This window comes from Hoplias malabaricus, chromosome 10 (genome assembly GCF_029633855.1).
Source record: "Hoplias malabaricus isolate fHopMal1 chromosome 10, fHopMal1.hap1, whole genome shotgun sequence".
In the NCBI taxonomy this organism is placed as follows: domain Eukaryota; kingdom Metazoa; phylum Chordata; class Actinopteri; order Characiformes; family Erythrinidae; genus Hoplias; species Hoplias malabaricus.
The window spans coordinates 26,458,996-26,473,795 of NC_089809.1; the positions used below are offsets into that span (position 1 = coordinate 26,458,996).

At 42.0% G+C, this 14,800-nt stretch overlaps 1 protein-coding gene across 4 annotated transcripts in view; it reads right to left on the reverse strand.

The window, feature by feature from the left end:
* Positions 1 to 2,132: 2,132 nt before the first annotated feature.
* The window catches only part of ascc3 (activating signal cointegrator 1 complex subunit 3), a 143,750-nt gene continuing 131,082 nt past the window's right edge, over positions 2,133 to 14,800 (reverse strand). For 3 of the 4 annotated variants that reach the window (XM_066682878.1, XM_066682879.1, XM_066682881.1), the window contains 7 exons: positions 14,530 to 14,664; positions 10,628 to 10,852; positions 6,529 to 6,680; positions 5,269 to 5,419; positions 4,139 to 4,345; positions 3,529 to 3,704; positions 2,133 to 3,388 (listed from right to left, as the gene is read on the reverse strand). In XM_066682878.1, the coding sequence (XP_066538975.1) occupies positions 3,241 to 3,388; positions 3,529 to 3,704; positions 4,139 to 4,345; positions 5,269 to 5,419; positions 6,529 to 6,680; positions 10,628 to 10,852; positions 14,530 to 14,664 (1,194 nt within the window). In that variant the 3' untranslated portion in view covers positions 2,133 to 3,240. The remainder of the gene's footprint in view (positions 3,389 to 3,528; positions 3,705 to 4,138; positions 4,346 to 5,268; positions 5,420 to 6,528; positions 6,681 to 10,627; positions 10,853 to 14,529; positions 14,665 to 14,800) is intronic. The other variant, XM_066682880.1, reaches the window with a different exon arrangement.

Below are 14,800 nucleotides of genomic sequence, written 5' to 3' on the forward strand. Positions count from 1 at the left end.
TGGACACTTTCTGCATAATAAATACCAGGCTGAAGAGCAGCCTATAGCTTCTTATTTTTTAATAAAGATGTGAAATGCAGAGAAGTTTGTGGAGGTGTCGAACCCTTTTATAAGAGGTAGAGGAAGGCAATCCGTGTCGTATTTAATTTGTACGTCGGTTTGCAGTTCTAAACGCTACAGCAGCAGCAGCGGTGGTGCCTGAAGAGGACAGGAGCGGTGATGGGGTGAATAAATGGCCGTTTCTCGTCCTCCTCCTCCCGCTATTGAAGAGCCTGGTGTTCCGGGCCGCTTTAGACACGGATGCCGCGCTCGGAAATCACAGAATTCACCTGCGCCCGGAAATGAAGCGCGCGGCGGTGGGCACACGGCCGGGCCGCGCCAACTCACCTTTTACTGAAGCCCCAATTTAGCGCCAATTAAACCGCACCGGTGCCAAAGAGAACAGCAGAAAACAGTGGAAACAAAGTCTTGAGTCGGCGAGAGGCGGGCGGCCGCGAGGCGCGGGAAACAAACGACGTTGACACTTTCCCGTGCTTTGCCACTCCAGCCTTTAATTGAGCGTAATGAGCAGCGGCCATTTGCATCTGTTACACAGAGACACCATTATACAGCGAACCAGAACAGATCAAAACAAACACTAGGTTAAACAGCCACGACATGTTCACACACTGAGAACAGAACCTGCATCTGGACCAATACACGTTTATGCATTTATGACTGGATATAGCTCACTAATGACTCCAAAGTCAACGATACACTAATCAGCCATAACATTAAAATGACCACATTTGTTCTACAATTTACATTAATTGGCCATTGTATCCCTTCCAATAGGTGTATACTGCAGTCTGTTGCTCTGCATACTTTGTTTGACCCTTGTGCTTCTACAGAACCTTCACAAGAAAACCACAGAGCCAGGAATAATTTGAATCAGCGCAGTGACACTGACGTAATGGTAGTGTTAGCATGTGTTGGCCTAGTACAAGTGGATCAGACACAGCAGCGGTTCTTGAGGTTTTAAATTTCTCAGTGTCTTTGCTGGACTGAGAATAGTCCACAAACTAAAACATCCAACTAACAACGTCATGTGACCACTGATGAAGAACTAGAGGTCGACCAACACAAAGTACGCAGCAACAGATGAGCTACTGTCTTCAGTTACGGACTTGCATCTGGTGGACCAGCAAGGTATGACTGATAAAATAGCCAGTGACAAAGTGTTTAAAACCATCAGCAAAACTGTGTCTGATCCACACACCACCACATTGTCAGCGCAGTGCTTAGAATGATCCACTACCCAAATGATACCTGCTGTCTCTGGTGGTCTTGACAATTAAAACACAGTGTGAAAGGGAGCTAAATGTAGGCGAAGCAGGTAGACTACAGTCTGTAATTGTAGAGCTATAAAGTGCATCTCTATGGTTAGTGGAGCTGATAAAAACGGACAATGGCTGTAGAAAAAAAAGGTCATTGTAATGTTTTGGCTGATTGGTGTATGTAGGTCAGCGAGAGGGTGACATTCTGACTTAGAGAAAAGGAAGGCAAGCTAGCTCTGTCACCAATCACTTTGTGTTCACTATAAAGGCTGGCTGATCTTACACTAGAGCAGCAACTGAGTAACAGAAGTTTTCAAAAAGTAGAGCCACATGCTATTTATGGTTAGGAATTATTCACTAATGAATTTCACAAAGATGAAATATTCAATTATTAATTAAAAGAAAGCTATTTTGATCACTGCGGGTGTTCTGTAGATGCTCATCTTGTCTTAAGTGACATTTAGTGAAATATCTATTTTAAATGCAATCTTTCAGAATCATATAGAAGGGGGTGATTAGCTGAGTTTCACCAGGTTGTTAACAATATGAGGGTTGTCAGATAAGCTGGATAAACCACCAAAATAAAGTGAGGGAAAAAAACATTCATTAATTCTGACAATGTATACAAAAATGCTTATTATCAATTATGGTGCCTTAGCACAAACTAATAAAACTAATTAATACACTAATCACACACTGTCCACCTGCCAGGAGCCATCTAATTAAAAAAAATGATGCACTTTTTTCGAAGGCAAAAAAGTTAGATTATTAAAACACACTAAAATGAACTGCATTCACATCTTTTTATTTGTCAAGAAAAATGATCTGCGTATCTCAGGGATGTGACATTCTGAATTATAAAGAAAGAAAAAAGAAATATTAGCCGTGTTTGGGATTTTAGAACTGAACCAATCAATGTAATACATCAACATGACGTTTGTAGGAACATCTGTACAGGATTCAAACATTTCTTGCATTAATTCATTTTCTTCATTATCTATTCCAAATCAGCCTGAATGTGTTTGGCCCCTGTGTCTGTCAGAGATGTTCCACAGCAGGGTGCTGAATAAGATTATATATATATACGTAAAGAGAGAGAGAGAAAGAGAGAAATTTCACAAAACATATGTGACAGTCTGGCGGTGAAGTGCAGCAGTGGCTCATGGAGCAGCATGTTTTACACACCTGCACAAAATTCCTGACCTCCTGCTCACATAAATCCCCTCTAGAGCCTCTCTGCTCTAACAGTGATGTCACGTCTGCTCCCGCCCACTTCACACACATATGCCCACCATTCAATTAACCAAACATTCCTATTAAACCTTCAGTGTACTGAAAGCAGCAGTCTTGATCTGGACTGACACATCCAACAGCATCAATTAAACGAATAAGAGCAATGCCTTATGTCAAAACATAATGCCAATACAGTGGGGAAATATTGTTCTATTATAAGGCAAACTCATATGGCATTAGGTGTTTTTTTTTTATAGTTTCTTTTTTTGTGTGTGTTCTAAGGCCACATTCTTTGGTCCGATTTAAGCCCCGCTGCACTTGTGCTTCTCCGCTGGCAGTTGAAAACTGGGTGTCAAATCACATTCTTTTAAATGTAAATAAATCTACCATCTACAGAGAACATACTTTTGTACATTTTAATGCAAAATAACTCTTGTTTTGCTCAATTTACATAACTGGGTTAAACATAAAATACAGCATTTGCAAAACGTACAGCGCATTTTATATCCAAATTTTAATGCTTTATTCCTTATCAATATGTTAAACTTTTCAAAATAATCTGCTCCCAAATTTTGCAGTAGAATGCATTTAACCCCTTGCCATGTAGAAAATCAACAGAGCATTTAATTTGACCAAGCATGTCCAAACTTTTGCATGCAGCTGTAAGTGTGCCAGTGACAGCAGGTGGAGGTCACTTCAAGGTTATATTGCCCACACTATCAGAGACCTCTGTGTTGACCTGGGCTGAGATACTGGCGGCAGTCACATTCAAGTGGATGTCGTACTGCTGATCCAACCCCAAGTAGCTGTCACTCATCAGGTACAGAGTGTAGATACACCTGGATGAAAAAGAGGAATGGCATATTACAGGGTGTTTCTAAATTCAGAATGTTCTACACTCCACATGGCTGTTATAATAAGAAATGAGAATGAAATTTCACTCAACTGGACTCTGTCTGAGGACATGTAAAGAACTTACTTTCCAGTCTGCTCAGGCGTAAAGAAGGCCAAGGATGCTATGCTTCGGTTGCGCACGTATCCTACTCGCTTGATTGCCAGAAGCTCCTTCTTCTCGACCTCTCCAAGGACCAGGAACCAGCCTTCATCCTTAGGCTTTGGGAAGCGTGGAGCCTGGGCTCTACTGTCCTGCTTTCTCTGCGAGTGTTTACAAAACCCAGTCAGCGAATCCTATTCAGCATTACAGTCAAATGTACGTATACTGCATTTAACTGTAATGCTTTTGAGGACACTGTACCCCTTCTACAGTCTTACTCCATGTTATAGGAGCTCCTTACTTACCATGTATCCACTGTCACTGTCTAACCAAACCTCATAATGAAATGCATATTTGTTTAATCAAAATTGTAGCTTTTAAAGTAAGCTCAAAGAACTGCTGGCGTTTTCACAAATAGTGCTAAAGTTTTGATATGACAGCAACAACATTCAGCACAGATGCTATTACAACAGATCTATTCCTGACAAACTGTGACAGATTTCTAACATGAGTTGCTTAATAAAACTGTCAACTTTTTTATTATTCTTTTAAAGCACTACATGAATAGAGTTGAAGTGAGAGAGTAAGAACTCACTCTTTGCTGGCCCGTGTTGATTCGCTGCAGTGACACCTGGAGAACATACTCCTGGTCAGCGTGAACAGGAAGCCAGCTGCTTTGCTCCCTGAAGTTGGTGATGCTGGTGGACACTGCACGCTCAGTCTGTTCCTCACTGCCCTCCCACCAGCCCTTCACACTCAAACTCACTTCCACCACAGGCAGGTGACTCAAGAAAGCCCAAGCCTGAGAATGAAGAGAAACCAATAAAATAAAAGGTAAAAATGAGAATGCTTCCTGGTTAAAAAAAGATTCATATTTAGGCTCATAATGGAGTCCTAGCGCTAAAAGTTAACACTTACCAGCTGAAAAAAAATCAGTTTTCTGGTAATAAAACAAACTCTCATTCATTTCCAAGGATGTTATAAACAGAGTATGTCATAAATAATTTAGAAGGCCATCACATTAATGTCATCTATGCCTTATGTGAAGATGCTGGTTTGAAGGAATATAATAGAGTATTAAAAACATGTGTGTGCAGTGTGAGGGACTGCCTGATGGAGAGTGACAGTGCTTGGTTCCTGCAGCAGTATTAGAGACATCGACATGAGAAGGGGGGGTAAAAAAACAGCACAGATTCACCCTGCCAAAGCTATTTATGCGAGGATTACATCTCCTCAGCGAATCAGACGAGGACGCGGCGGTGCATGTGCTTATTTAATTAGCAGGGCCGGGGCTGCTGGGGGGTGCAGGGGGGAGGAGGGGGGTGGCTGGAATACTGATGTGGAAGGAGCGCTGGGCTCGCCGCTGTGCCCGGACGCTCTCATTACCGCCACAATTAGCACTTAGATTGGAGCGCTAAACCCTCTCATTTGGGAGGTAATTGGGGATCCTGGTGCTACCTGAGACCACCGTGACCGTCTGCTGCTTCCTGCAAATCACATGTTTGTGGGTGTGTGTGCTCTCCGGCATGTGTGGATATCAAAATCAACCAGGAATATCTTGAATTTGTTCAATTATTCATAGGGCCAGGTCTTGTCTAAAAGCCTACAATCTCTCAAGGCACCATTCGCAAATATCACAGCAGTGAAGGAGTCTTCAAAATGTTGGGTAATGTCTAAATGACCATATCATTTTTGGGTCCACTGAGGTGTACAAAGGTGTGTTACCTGAGAGATCTGTTGTGGTGGAAGCTCCTCCTTCACCATGGCTGTGAAGATTTCCTCTCTTCCCTCACAGGCAGCCATTAGCTCAGGAAGCGCTTCGATTGGACCTCGGTAACCCCTGCCTCCGCCCCGCCCACCTTTGGAGCTCCATCTTCTATTGTCAATAGCAAGGGGAAAGGGCAGTCACATGACCATTGTTCAGCCAATCCTGTGAGGCAGACAGAGCCACGCCCCCTCTTCCTGCTGGCTCAGCATGGCAGGAGATCCTGCCTGGCCTGATCCCCCTCTTACCATTTTTATTGTGTTTCTACAAAATTACACTTCGCAGCAGGACGCAGCCTCACTGAAACACATTATGTGGGTAAGAGAAAATCCAATGCCAACCATGGATATGTGTGAGCGCCTAAGAGAAAAGCTGCACTGGGGCTGTATTTGAGGCTGTCCAGAGGGCAGTGCCTGCTGATAACTGATGCTAATGGTGTTTGCAGAGTTTGATAAGAGACGGTAGGAGGATTAGCCACTACACCATGCCACAGAGCTATAATCAGAGCACCACAGGTGAGCAGCGGACCCCTGAGGACACTGCTGACGGGATGTCAGCACACTCCCTTTCTCTGAGGAGCAGGCTGGAGGTAAAACAGTGTAAGGTGAAACTCTCATAACCAGAAAGAGAAGACAGGAAAAAGTGAGGCTGTATTATATATTAACATTAATAATAAACACCATTGTCATTAAGTCCTTCTTATTAATGAATTTAAATATATTAGGGTCCACCGACTGCTGACACAGACATTCAATTACACTCAGTCTTCAAAAATAATTTCCAGTAGAATGGGACGCCACAGAGCAGCCAAACATGATCCCATGGTCATACGGTGAATGCTAAGCATCAGCTGGAGGGTATAAAGTCCACCCCCAGCACTGAGCTGTGTGGGATATTGAAACTCTTTTCTGAAGTGATAGGGCTCCATTTAATAATTTTGGTATGAGCTGGAGTGCTGCTTTAATCCAGAACAAATCACTAGTATCTGACCTCACTGACGTTTTTGTAAATACTTGCAGTAACATTCCAACATCTAGCTAAGAAGAGATAAACCCAGTACCAATACCCTTCATTTCAGAATAAATGCTGGTGAGCAGGTCTACAAACGGTTGGGAATAAAGTTTACGTTAAATATTTATTTAATATTATGACAGAAAAGTAGAATAAAGCATTTGTTCAAGACTTGATGAGTGATATGTTTAGACTTGTGCTTTACTGACCTGAAGAGGTAGAGGTTTCGCTGCTCAATATGAGGCAGAGTGAGAAGAGAGGAATCATGGAGCCACCTGGCCTGAACAATCATCTGAACCAGATTACAGATGCTCAGAGCAGACACCAGCCAGCCCTCATTCGCTGCCACATCCAGCATGGCCTGCAGAGACAAGAAACTAAAGCTGTTTTCATGGGTAATGAGGTTCACTGTAAGCCCACTGTACTCATGCACCAAACTTTAAATCCATATATTAATAAAACTGTAAACACATTTTTGATGCACATGCAAGACGCAATTAATCAATTATCTAATACTCAGAACTATCTTTTGTACTCCCTTTCATGTCTATCCTTCTTGTCCTCAACATAAGGTTAAAGTTTGCTGAGCTCAGCTGCGCTAACAAACTTAATTAATCAAAAAGTCATTTCCTCCGTAACTATGTCTAAAAAGCACCTTGAGTGCAGCAGCAAGCCCAGCGAGTTAATCAAAATGCTAATGCAGTACAAATTAAAGTTGTGATTAACATTTCACAGTAGCTGCTTGAGCAAACTGATGACAGCAATGGGCTGATGTCACTGAAGCCCCTGAGAAGGGGGGGGGGGGGTTGAATCAAGTGAAGAGGGAGAACGAAGAAAGAGAGGAGAGAATAAACGAGGGAGAGAGATGATCACACACAAGCACTGCGTTTCATTTAACCTGTCCACTAAAATTCCTCTCCACTGCTGCCAGAGAAAACGGCTAGAATTCGACAGCCCCTACAGCGCTGGGAGCACGAGCACAGCCATAAAGCACCTCATTAGCACAGAGATGACAGGAATTATTTAGCCAACCATCAGAGATCCAGTGCTCAAAGCCACTGCTAATCCAAGTCTCTCTCTGAATGTGTGTCTGTGTGTGTGTGTGTGTGTGCGCTGTCTGAGTGAACATGTTGTATATGATTTTATAAGACTTTCGAGAAGCTATAAGGACCAGGCATAAGTGGGCTGGGCCTTATGTAAAGCTTTAATGGACTGGCATATGTTATTTTACCTTTACCTACCTTATCATAATCTGTCATACAAGCATGTGTGTTATAACACCAATCAACCACGAGATTATGGCACCTGTCAAAGTGTGACATATTATTCAGCAAATAAACAGGGAAGCATGACTAATGAGAATGTATCCAGGCAGCTTTCACATTATATTTTATGTATTATATATTACAATACAGGTCAAATATTTGGACACACCCACTGAGGGAGGGTTTCCTTCGTTTTGGGCCATTTTCTACACATTGTGAATGTACAGTACCAGTCAAAAGTCAGCTTCTCATTCAATTTTTTTTATTATTTTCTACATTGTAAATGAATAGGGAAGACATTAAATCTATGATAGAACACATATGGAATTATGTATTAACCACAAAAGTGTTAAACAAACCAGAATATTTTTTATAATTTAGATTCTTCAAAGTAGCCACCTTTTGCTTTGATGATGGCTTTGCACACTGTCGGCGTTCTCTCAGTCATCCTCATGAGGTCATCACCTGGAAGTTATGAGACCATAACTTGTGCTGTGCAGAGGTAGGGCAGGTACACAGTTCTATACAGTGATTAATAGCCTTATTCCACCAATGACTAATGAGAAGATGTGTACAAACTTTTGACTGGTACTGTATATACTAAATTATATATTATAATATGTTCAACATGTCCAAGCGGGACTTGTGGTGTTCTGGAATATAGTGGTATGTACCTACCGATAAGGATCCTAGGAATGACAACCAGGGAACTGGCGACAGGGTTCTCTGTATGTTTGGACAATTTAAAATACCGATCTCCCAAAATTCCAACTTTACAGAAGGGAAAACATTTCTTAACTTTTGATTTAAGACGATGTAAAAACATTTTATTCCATGTAATTTTGGTGCATTTCTATTGGTCCATTCATCTTGAAACCTTCCCACAAGTTGAAGGGCAGCTACTGTGTTCAAATAAGAAATACACAAAAATGGAGATACGTGTTTTTAATTGGACAGCGACGATATATATGTGTGTGTGTGTGTGTGTGTGTGCGCGCATGCGAGAGAGAGAGAGGTTTTTAAAGCCTGTTAAAAAAAACACCAAAAACTACTGAACTATTTCATTTCTGTCAATGAGACGAACTCTGTACTGATTGGAAATACCTGCATTATACATTCAGAGATGACAAGCAAATGCAGCAGCTAGAAATTAAGACAAGATCATATCTGTCCAGACTAGCTGACATGAAATTGGCTTCACAGCGTAGTCAACTGCGCTGGTTAATCCTCCGACACCACTCCATAGTTAGCTCAGCTGTTTGCTAGGAAAGGCTAGCCTGGAGCCATGCTGGGAAGACAGGCAGCTGCTGGCAGAGGAGCTCAAACCTGGCACAGCGGGAACCCAAAAAAGTAACCACATGGACAAGCATGGACAATCACTCTCAGACACACACACCCACACGCACAGCCTGCAGAGAATCACCAGCGCATCCACAGGCATGGACAATGGCTAACAGATCCCCAGACCAGAGCCATTCCCAGATCAGGGCTGCCAGCATGAACAATCACCACAGCACACATCTTCAGAGCAGCCATAGACAATCACAAGCAGATCCACTGGTGTGCCATTAGGCATGAACTATCAACAACAGGTTGCTTCGTGAGCAGTGGTGTGGAGGACTGAGCCCTGGTGTAGTTAGCCTTTGCTTTGGGTGCTTTTATGTTGCAGCCAGAAATCCGACGACAACACGACAATAAATCATCTCTGCACCTCTGCTATTTTTCTCCTGGCTCATCACAGTATTCGAGGAAGCTGTTTGCTGTGCGTGTATACACTGTGCCAAGAGTTGGCTGGGGGGCTTTCAACACAGTACATCATGTTTATTACCACACCAAGGCTTTCAAACAGAAAACGAAACAAAAGAACAAAAAAAAAAAACTTTTAATGTTTCATGGTCAAAGTAAGTAAAAAAAAACAAACAAATCTATTATTTAAATGCATGGAGACTTGCCCCATATGTTTGAAACAAACCCAAAAAAGTACTGTATGACTATATATTGAAAATACAGATAAAATGAGACAATAAATTAATCTTTCTAAAAACCAACACTGACATTTGTCTCAGTGGGAGGAGGCAATGAGCTGCACTGTTGTTTTAATGTGCATTTGATCTGTGGAGGGAGCTGGCTGTTAAACGTTGTGCTGTCTCTGAGGTGCTGTAAGTGTCTGCACTCACACTGTATTTATAGGCCTCCAGACCCAGGCATACTAACAACGTCATGAACCAGTCACATGAATAACTGCCCCTTTAACAGCAAACTCAGACTCCCACAGGGAATAGTGTGACTGCAATTAGCTAGCATAAAGAAAACAGAAACAAGACCTCTCATCTGCCAAAATAAAAATAAAACATCATTTGTAGGTCTTTATTAAGCCACATTTTTCTTTAACAACTTTACTTTTTGTATTAGGTTTTAAATATGAGTGAAACAGGAAATAATTTAGAGCGTGCAATTAGTTCCAAAACAAAAGGTAACATTCAGGCATCTTCACACACCTGAGACAGGTCTTAAACACGTTTTTGATTGATTTTATTGGAGCTCTTTATAGCTGACTGCGGATTGGCACAATGATTGCTGAGTGAACTTTCAAGCCTTATCTAGACGCTCTTAGTTCACACGATGCTGTGAAACAGCAGACGAAGTTTGAAAGTCCAGTTAAACCAAGGCTTAGGTCAGGTCTCAGCTGTCAGAGTCAGGGAATGAATTTTCTTCTTTTCTTTTTTTTTTCTTTCAATGGAACATCCGAAAGATCTTCACTGACACATGGAAATGCGCTCAGTTCCACCGTCCCCAGGCCTAGCATCGATTTTATGATGTATGAAAGCAAGCAAATCGCTTTGATGGCAATGAAAGCCCCCAGATGACGGAAGTGAGGCTGCAGGACAATGTATAGGGTCTTGGATGGGTTCCATCCCTATTCTACACATGCCAAGAGGACACACGAGACACCCGGCAACAATGGAAAGCAGATATCATACACAGATTTTACTGCTGTGACATATGAACACACACACACATTCATACACACACACACACTGACCTGGCAGATACGGATGGTATTGTCCAGAACAGTTTTGGTGTCTGTGCCGTAGTCACTGCAGGGGAGCTGGGCACGGCTGAAGTGGGCCTGCAGCAACAGGTGGGTTTTGGTGTGGGCGCTGTCATAGGAGTGTGCGTTGACCTGCAGGGGGAGACGCTGGGCCAGTTCGCTGTTAAGCTGGTCCTCGTTGTGACGCACCGGCAGTTCCGCATACTCCTCCGCATCCTGAGAAAAAAAAAAGGTGGAGGATTTCAGAGGTCAGCAGGAGTGGACACAGGGTCGGCAGATGGGAGAAAAAAAAACTGGAACATGTTTGAGAATTATTTTACAAAGTAGACTTTCTCAGACAGATAACTTCCAAAAACCACACTAAACAATAGCAGAAGAGCTGAGGGACCTCCTCATTGAATGATAAATTGCGTTTATTTGAGACTGTATGAATTGATTATAAAGCCTGTGGATCATAAGTGGACAGAGCCATTTGGTAATCTTGAAATCAGAGGTTTATTTTTAGCTTGTAAACACCATGAAATGGATGAGAGTAAAGAGGGAGCTTCTTCACATGGTCCTCTTGTACATCCAAGCTCTGGAATTCACATGCTGGGGGCCTGGGGTGACAGCATTGAAAGTAACAGCTGCAGACGTAGCATCCACCGGATCAAATCTCTGCTTTTATCATACCAGTCTTTGACGCTGCATTTATATTTAATATGAAAGGCAGGGCTTCCTTGCTTCTACTGAATAGATGGTACTCATGTAAAGACTGCAACAGGTTCAGCGTAAATTTAATCCAGTGTCCCCCATATCCAGCATGTCTTTTTTAAAATATGTCTAGAACAGTATCGTCAGGATGAGTGTATTCAACCTCTACCTTCTATTAGAATTTGCGATTGCTGGTACATGGAAAATGTTAGCTGAACTTCATGCAAAGCGGCATCGTAGAATGGGTGCAATGTGCTTGCTGGCTGCTATAGGTCATATATGCAGAGGCACGAGTTCTTGTGTAAGGCAGTTCTTGTCCAGCTTTTCTAATGTACACTTGTAAGTGAAGGCAGTGGGGCACATTAGTCATAGCTCTGTGCTCGTCCACCTCTATCCATCAGCACTAAAGCACTGAGCTCAAACGCCTCAGAGCTGGAAAAGTGAAAAATGGTGGAAAAACTGAGAACAAAAGAGCATAACGCTACATGATTTATCTGCTGAGGGCATTGAGCCTGCATACAGATGGACAGAAGATAAAGGGAAGGAGCTTATCTGTAAACAGAGGCGCTGACACCAGGCTCTCACACAATCTTCTCATTCTCTGGTGATATTTACATACACAAAGAGGGACCTCTTTAGTGGTTCAGTGAGTGCTGTTGGAGTCTTCAGAAATTTGAGAATAGGGAAGTCACAATCATGATTTTATTATAAGTACAATAAACACTTTTGTTGTTCACTGTACTGCTGAAGTAATCTTAACATCACCAAACTGGTCCCAACATGAGCTAAAGAAAAAATACACACAACTGCGCTCCAAATGTGTTCTTTAGAAAATTAAACATTATTTAAATCTGAACTCAAAAGATATAAAGACCACTGATGTACTGAAAGCATGTTTAGTTTTGGGGAAACAATATACGAGCAAAACAGGTTTAAAAAGCTGGATGGAGGAAGGTAGCTAGGTAAAGAAAACTGCCGGCCTATAACAGAGAGAGGGGATGTAAAAGAAAAGAAGTGGAAGTAAGCGATCGGTTGGGTGCCTCATTATGTCCACGGCACAGTAATTAGAGGACATTGAGGGGCGGTGGGGTTTTTGTGTAGCTGACAGGGGGAGTGATTTGAGGGTATTGAACCCCCGGCTGGGGTGGAGTAGAGGCAGGCTGGGGTTCAGCCTGCCTCATATCATGCTTTTGTTAGCCAGCCAGGGGGAGGCTTAAACACAGGGAAATGTTAAGGGACAGATAGCTGGATAATAAAGTAGAGTGTGCTTTAATTGGAAGATGTGACCTCTTTTGAGACCCAGCCCATAATTAGCACAGCAACATGTGCACTCTCAGTGTCATTGACAAACACATGCAGGGTTCATGACCAAACGTACCAATAGCACTCTTTCATGGTACTCACCATTTAAGCAGCGTGACTGGTAAATTGGCTTCAACATAACACCATTAACATTCATCAGATTAAACATTTATATAATTCCCTGACATCAAAAATTAGCACCATATTATAAACAATATCATATGCACAGAACAGTACCGGTTTCATTTTATTCATAAATTTGTACTAAAGACTAATTAAAACAGTGCACTCTCCATTTGTGCAAATAAGGCTTATTCAAAACAGATTAGAACAAGACAACTGTAAAAGTGATCACAGAAAATATAAAGTCTACAGATAAACTGAACATGGCGGCAAACAGAATCACAACAGGAAAAAATGATAGGAAAGTAGGAAGAAAAAAAGCTAAACAATTGTAAATTGGAGAAGTCATTTTGTGAGCTGTCTCAGACGGAACATATTTATAGAATATCGCAGATGCTGCAGCAGCTTTGGATATCTCAGGAGTCTCGAGAGAAAGCACTCATGCTAAATTGCAAATGTGTCTCATTAAAAACGAAGGCAAAACTTTCCCATCGCAAACGCACAATAAATAAATGAGCTCTGTCTAGATCACTCCCAAAATAGACTTACTAAAGAAATGAGGATGCAAAAGTCACTCCAAATTGAACAAATCAGTTTGTCCCTATGCCCATAAGTGAAAATTCTGTTTAAATATTACAGATCCAATATAGCTTTCATATCAATATAGAGAACATAATCTAAACTTGACAGGCCTCTATTACAGACTGTCGTTCTCTCAGCATCTTTCGCCAGTAATGAATTTCAAAAATTGTGGTCTGAAAAAGTAAACTGCTCTTCAAGCTGCTCTATGAGACTGGTTTACTGTGAAAAAGTCTAGCATGAAGCTGCAAGGATGAATGTGTGCCGTGTATAAAAAATCAGACACATGATGCTTTCGTTTCTGAAAGGTTTTGGCAGTGTTCTTTGACAGCTTGCCTGTCGATTAACTCCTCTTTCAGCAGAGCTCCTACTACACGTGTGTCTGTGTGTTTGTGTGTGTGAAGTGAGACAGATGTGATGTCACTGGCCACCAGTGAAGTGTGAAAGCGCTTTATGTCCCAATTATGTCAGCAATCAGCGGGGAGGAGGAGAGCCCCGAGAGAACCAGCCCACAGAGCTCCAGGAACCAGGCTCTAATGAGGCGAAAGTAAAGACGTAATTTTCACACTAGCCTGGAGAGCTGCAATTGTGGCTGAGTGTGTGTGCGTGTGTGTGTTGGCTGTGCTTAAGGTCCTCATTGAGGTTGCTGTGGTGGAAATAATCATTAGCTAAGCAGGATATTGGCTGGAAGGTTCCAATGGATTGTTGTGCTGTATTTAAGCTTTAAACTATTTGAAAATGCAGACAACCCTTAACATTGTGTGAAAATAATAGACCACTAAAATCTCACCAAATTTTCAGACCAACTTACAAAGCAATTTTTAAACCAACAGAGGTGTAATATCAAAAAACAAACAAAAAAGTTCCTATCATCCCCTTCCATTAAAAAAAGAAAAAAAAAAAGAATAGCTCAAATTTAACTAAGGAAATATATATTCCTTTACTCACTAATATAGTTGAGAAAAGTTGGGCTTACTACTTTAACGAAAAGAACAAATCCACTAATATTTAACTGAATCAAACTTACTTGAGTAATTACTCACCTCTGGTACACTGATGTCCTTTTTATGACAAGCTTAAGTAAGTTTCAGAAGAACTACCCTGCAGTAGGGTGTTAAAGTAACTAAAGTTTTGAGTGCGGAGCATGCCCTCACTATTCCCTATCTACAGGTTCAACAGGAGGTGTGTTTACTTACAGTGAGGATGGACAGAATCTCCTGGACTGGCAGCTCTGGCTTCAGTCTCTCCTTGAACATGCGGACAGTCTGGTGCTTCAGGTAATAATAGGAGGCGATACGGCCATATGTAAGTGGCTCGATGGTGCGCTCGTCCTAGATGAAGATACAGACATGTTACAGCTAGCAGTAGCTGGGCAGGAGGGACAGGGCAGAGTAGGCATCTACATTAAAAGCAGGAGGTTGCAGATTTGAGCCCTAACACAGTGATTAACTTGCTAATCAGGGGCTG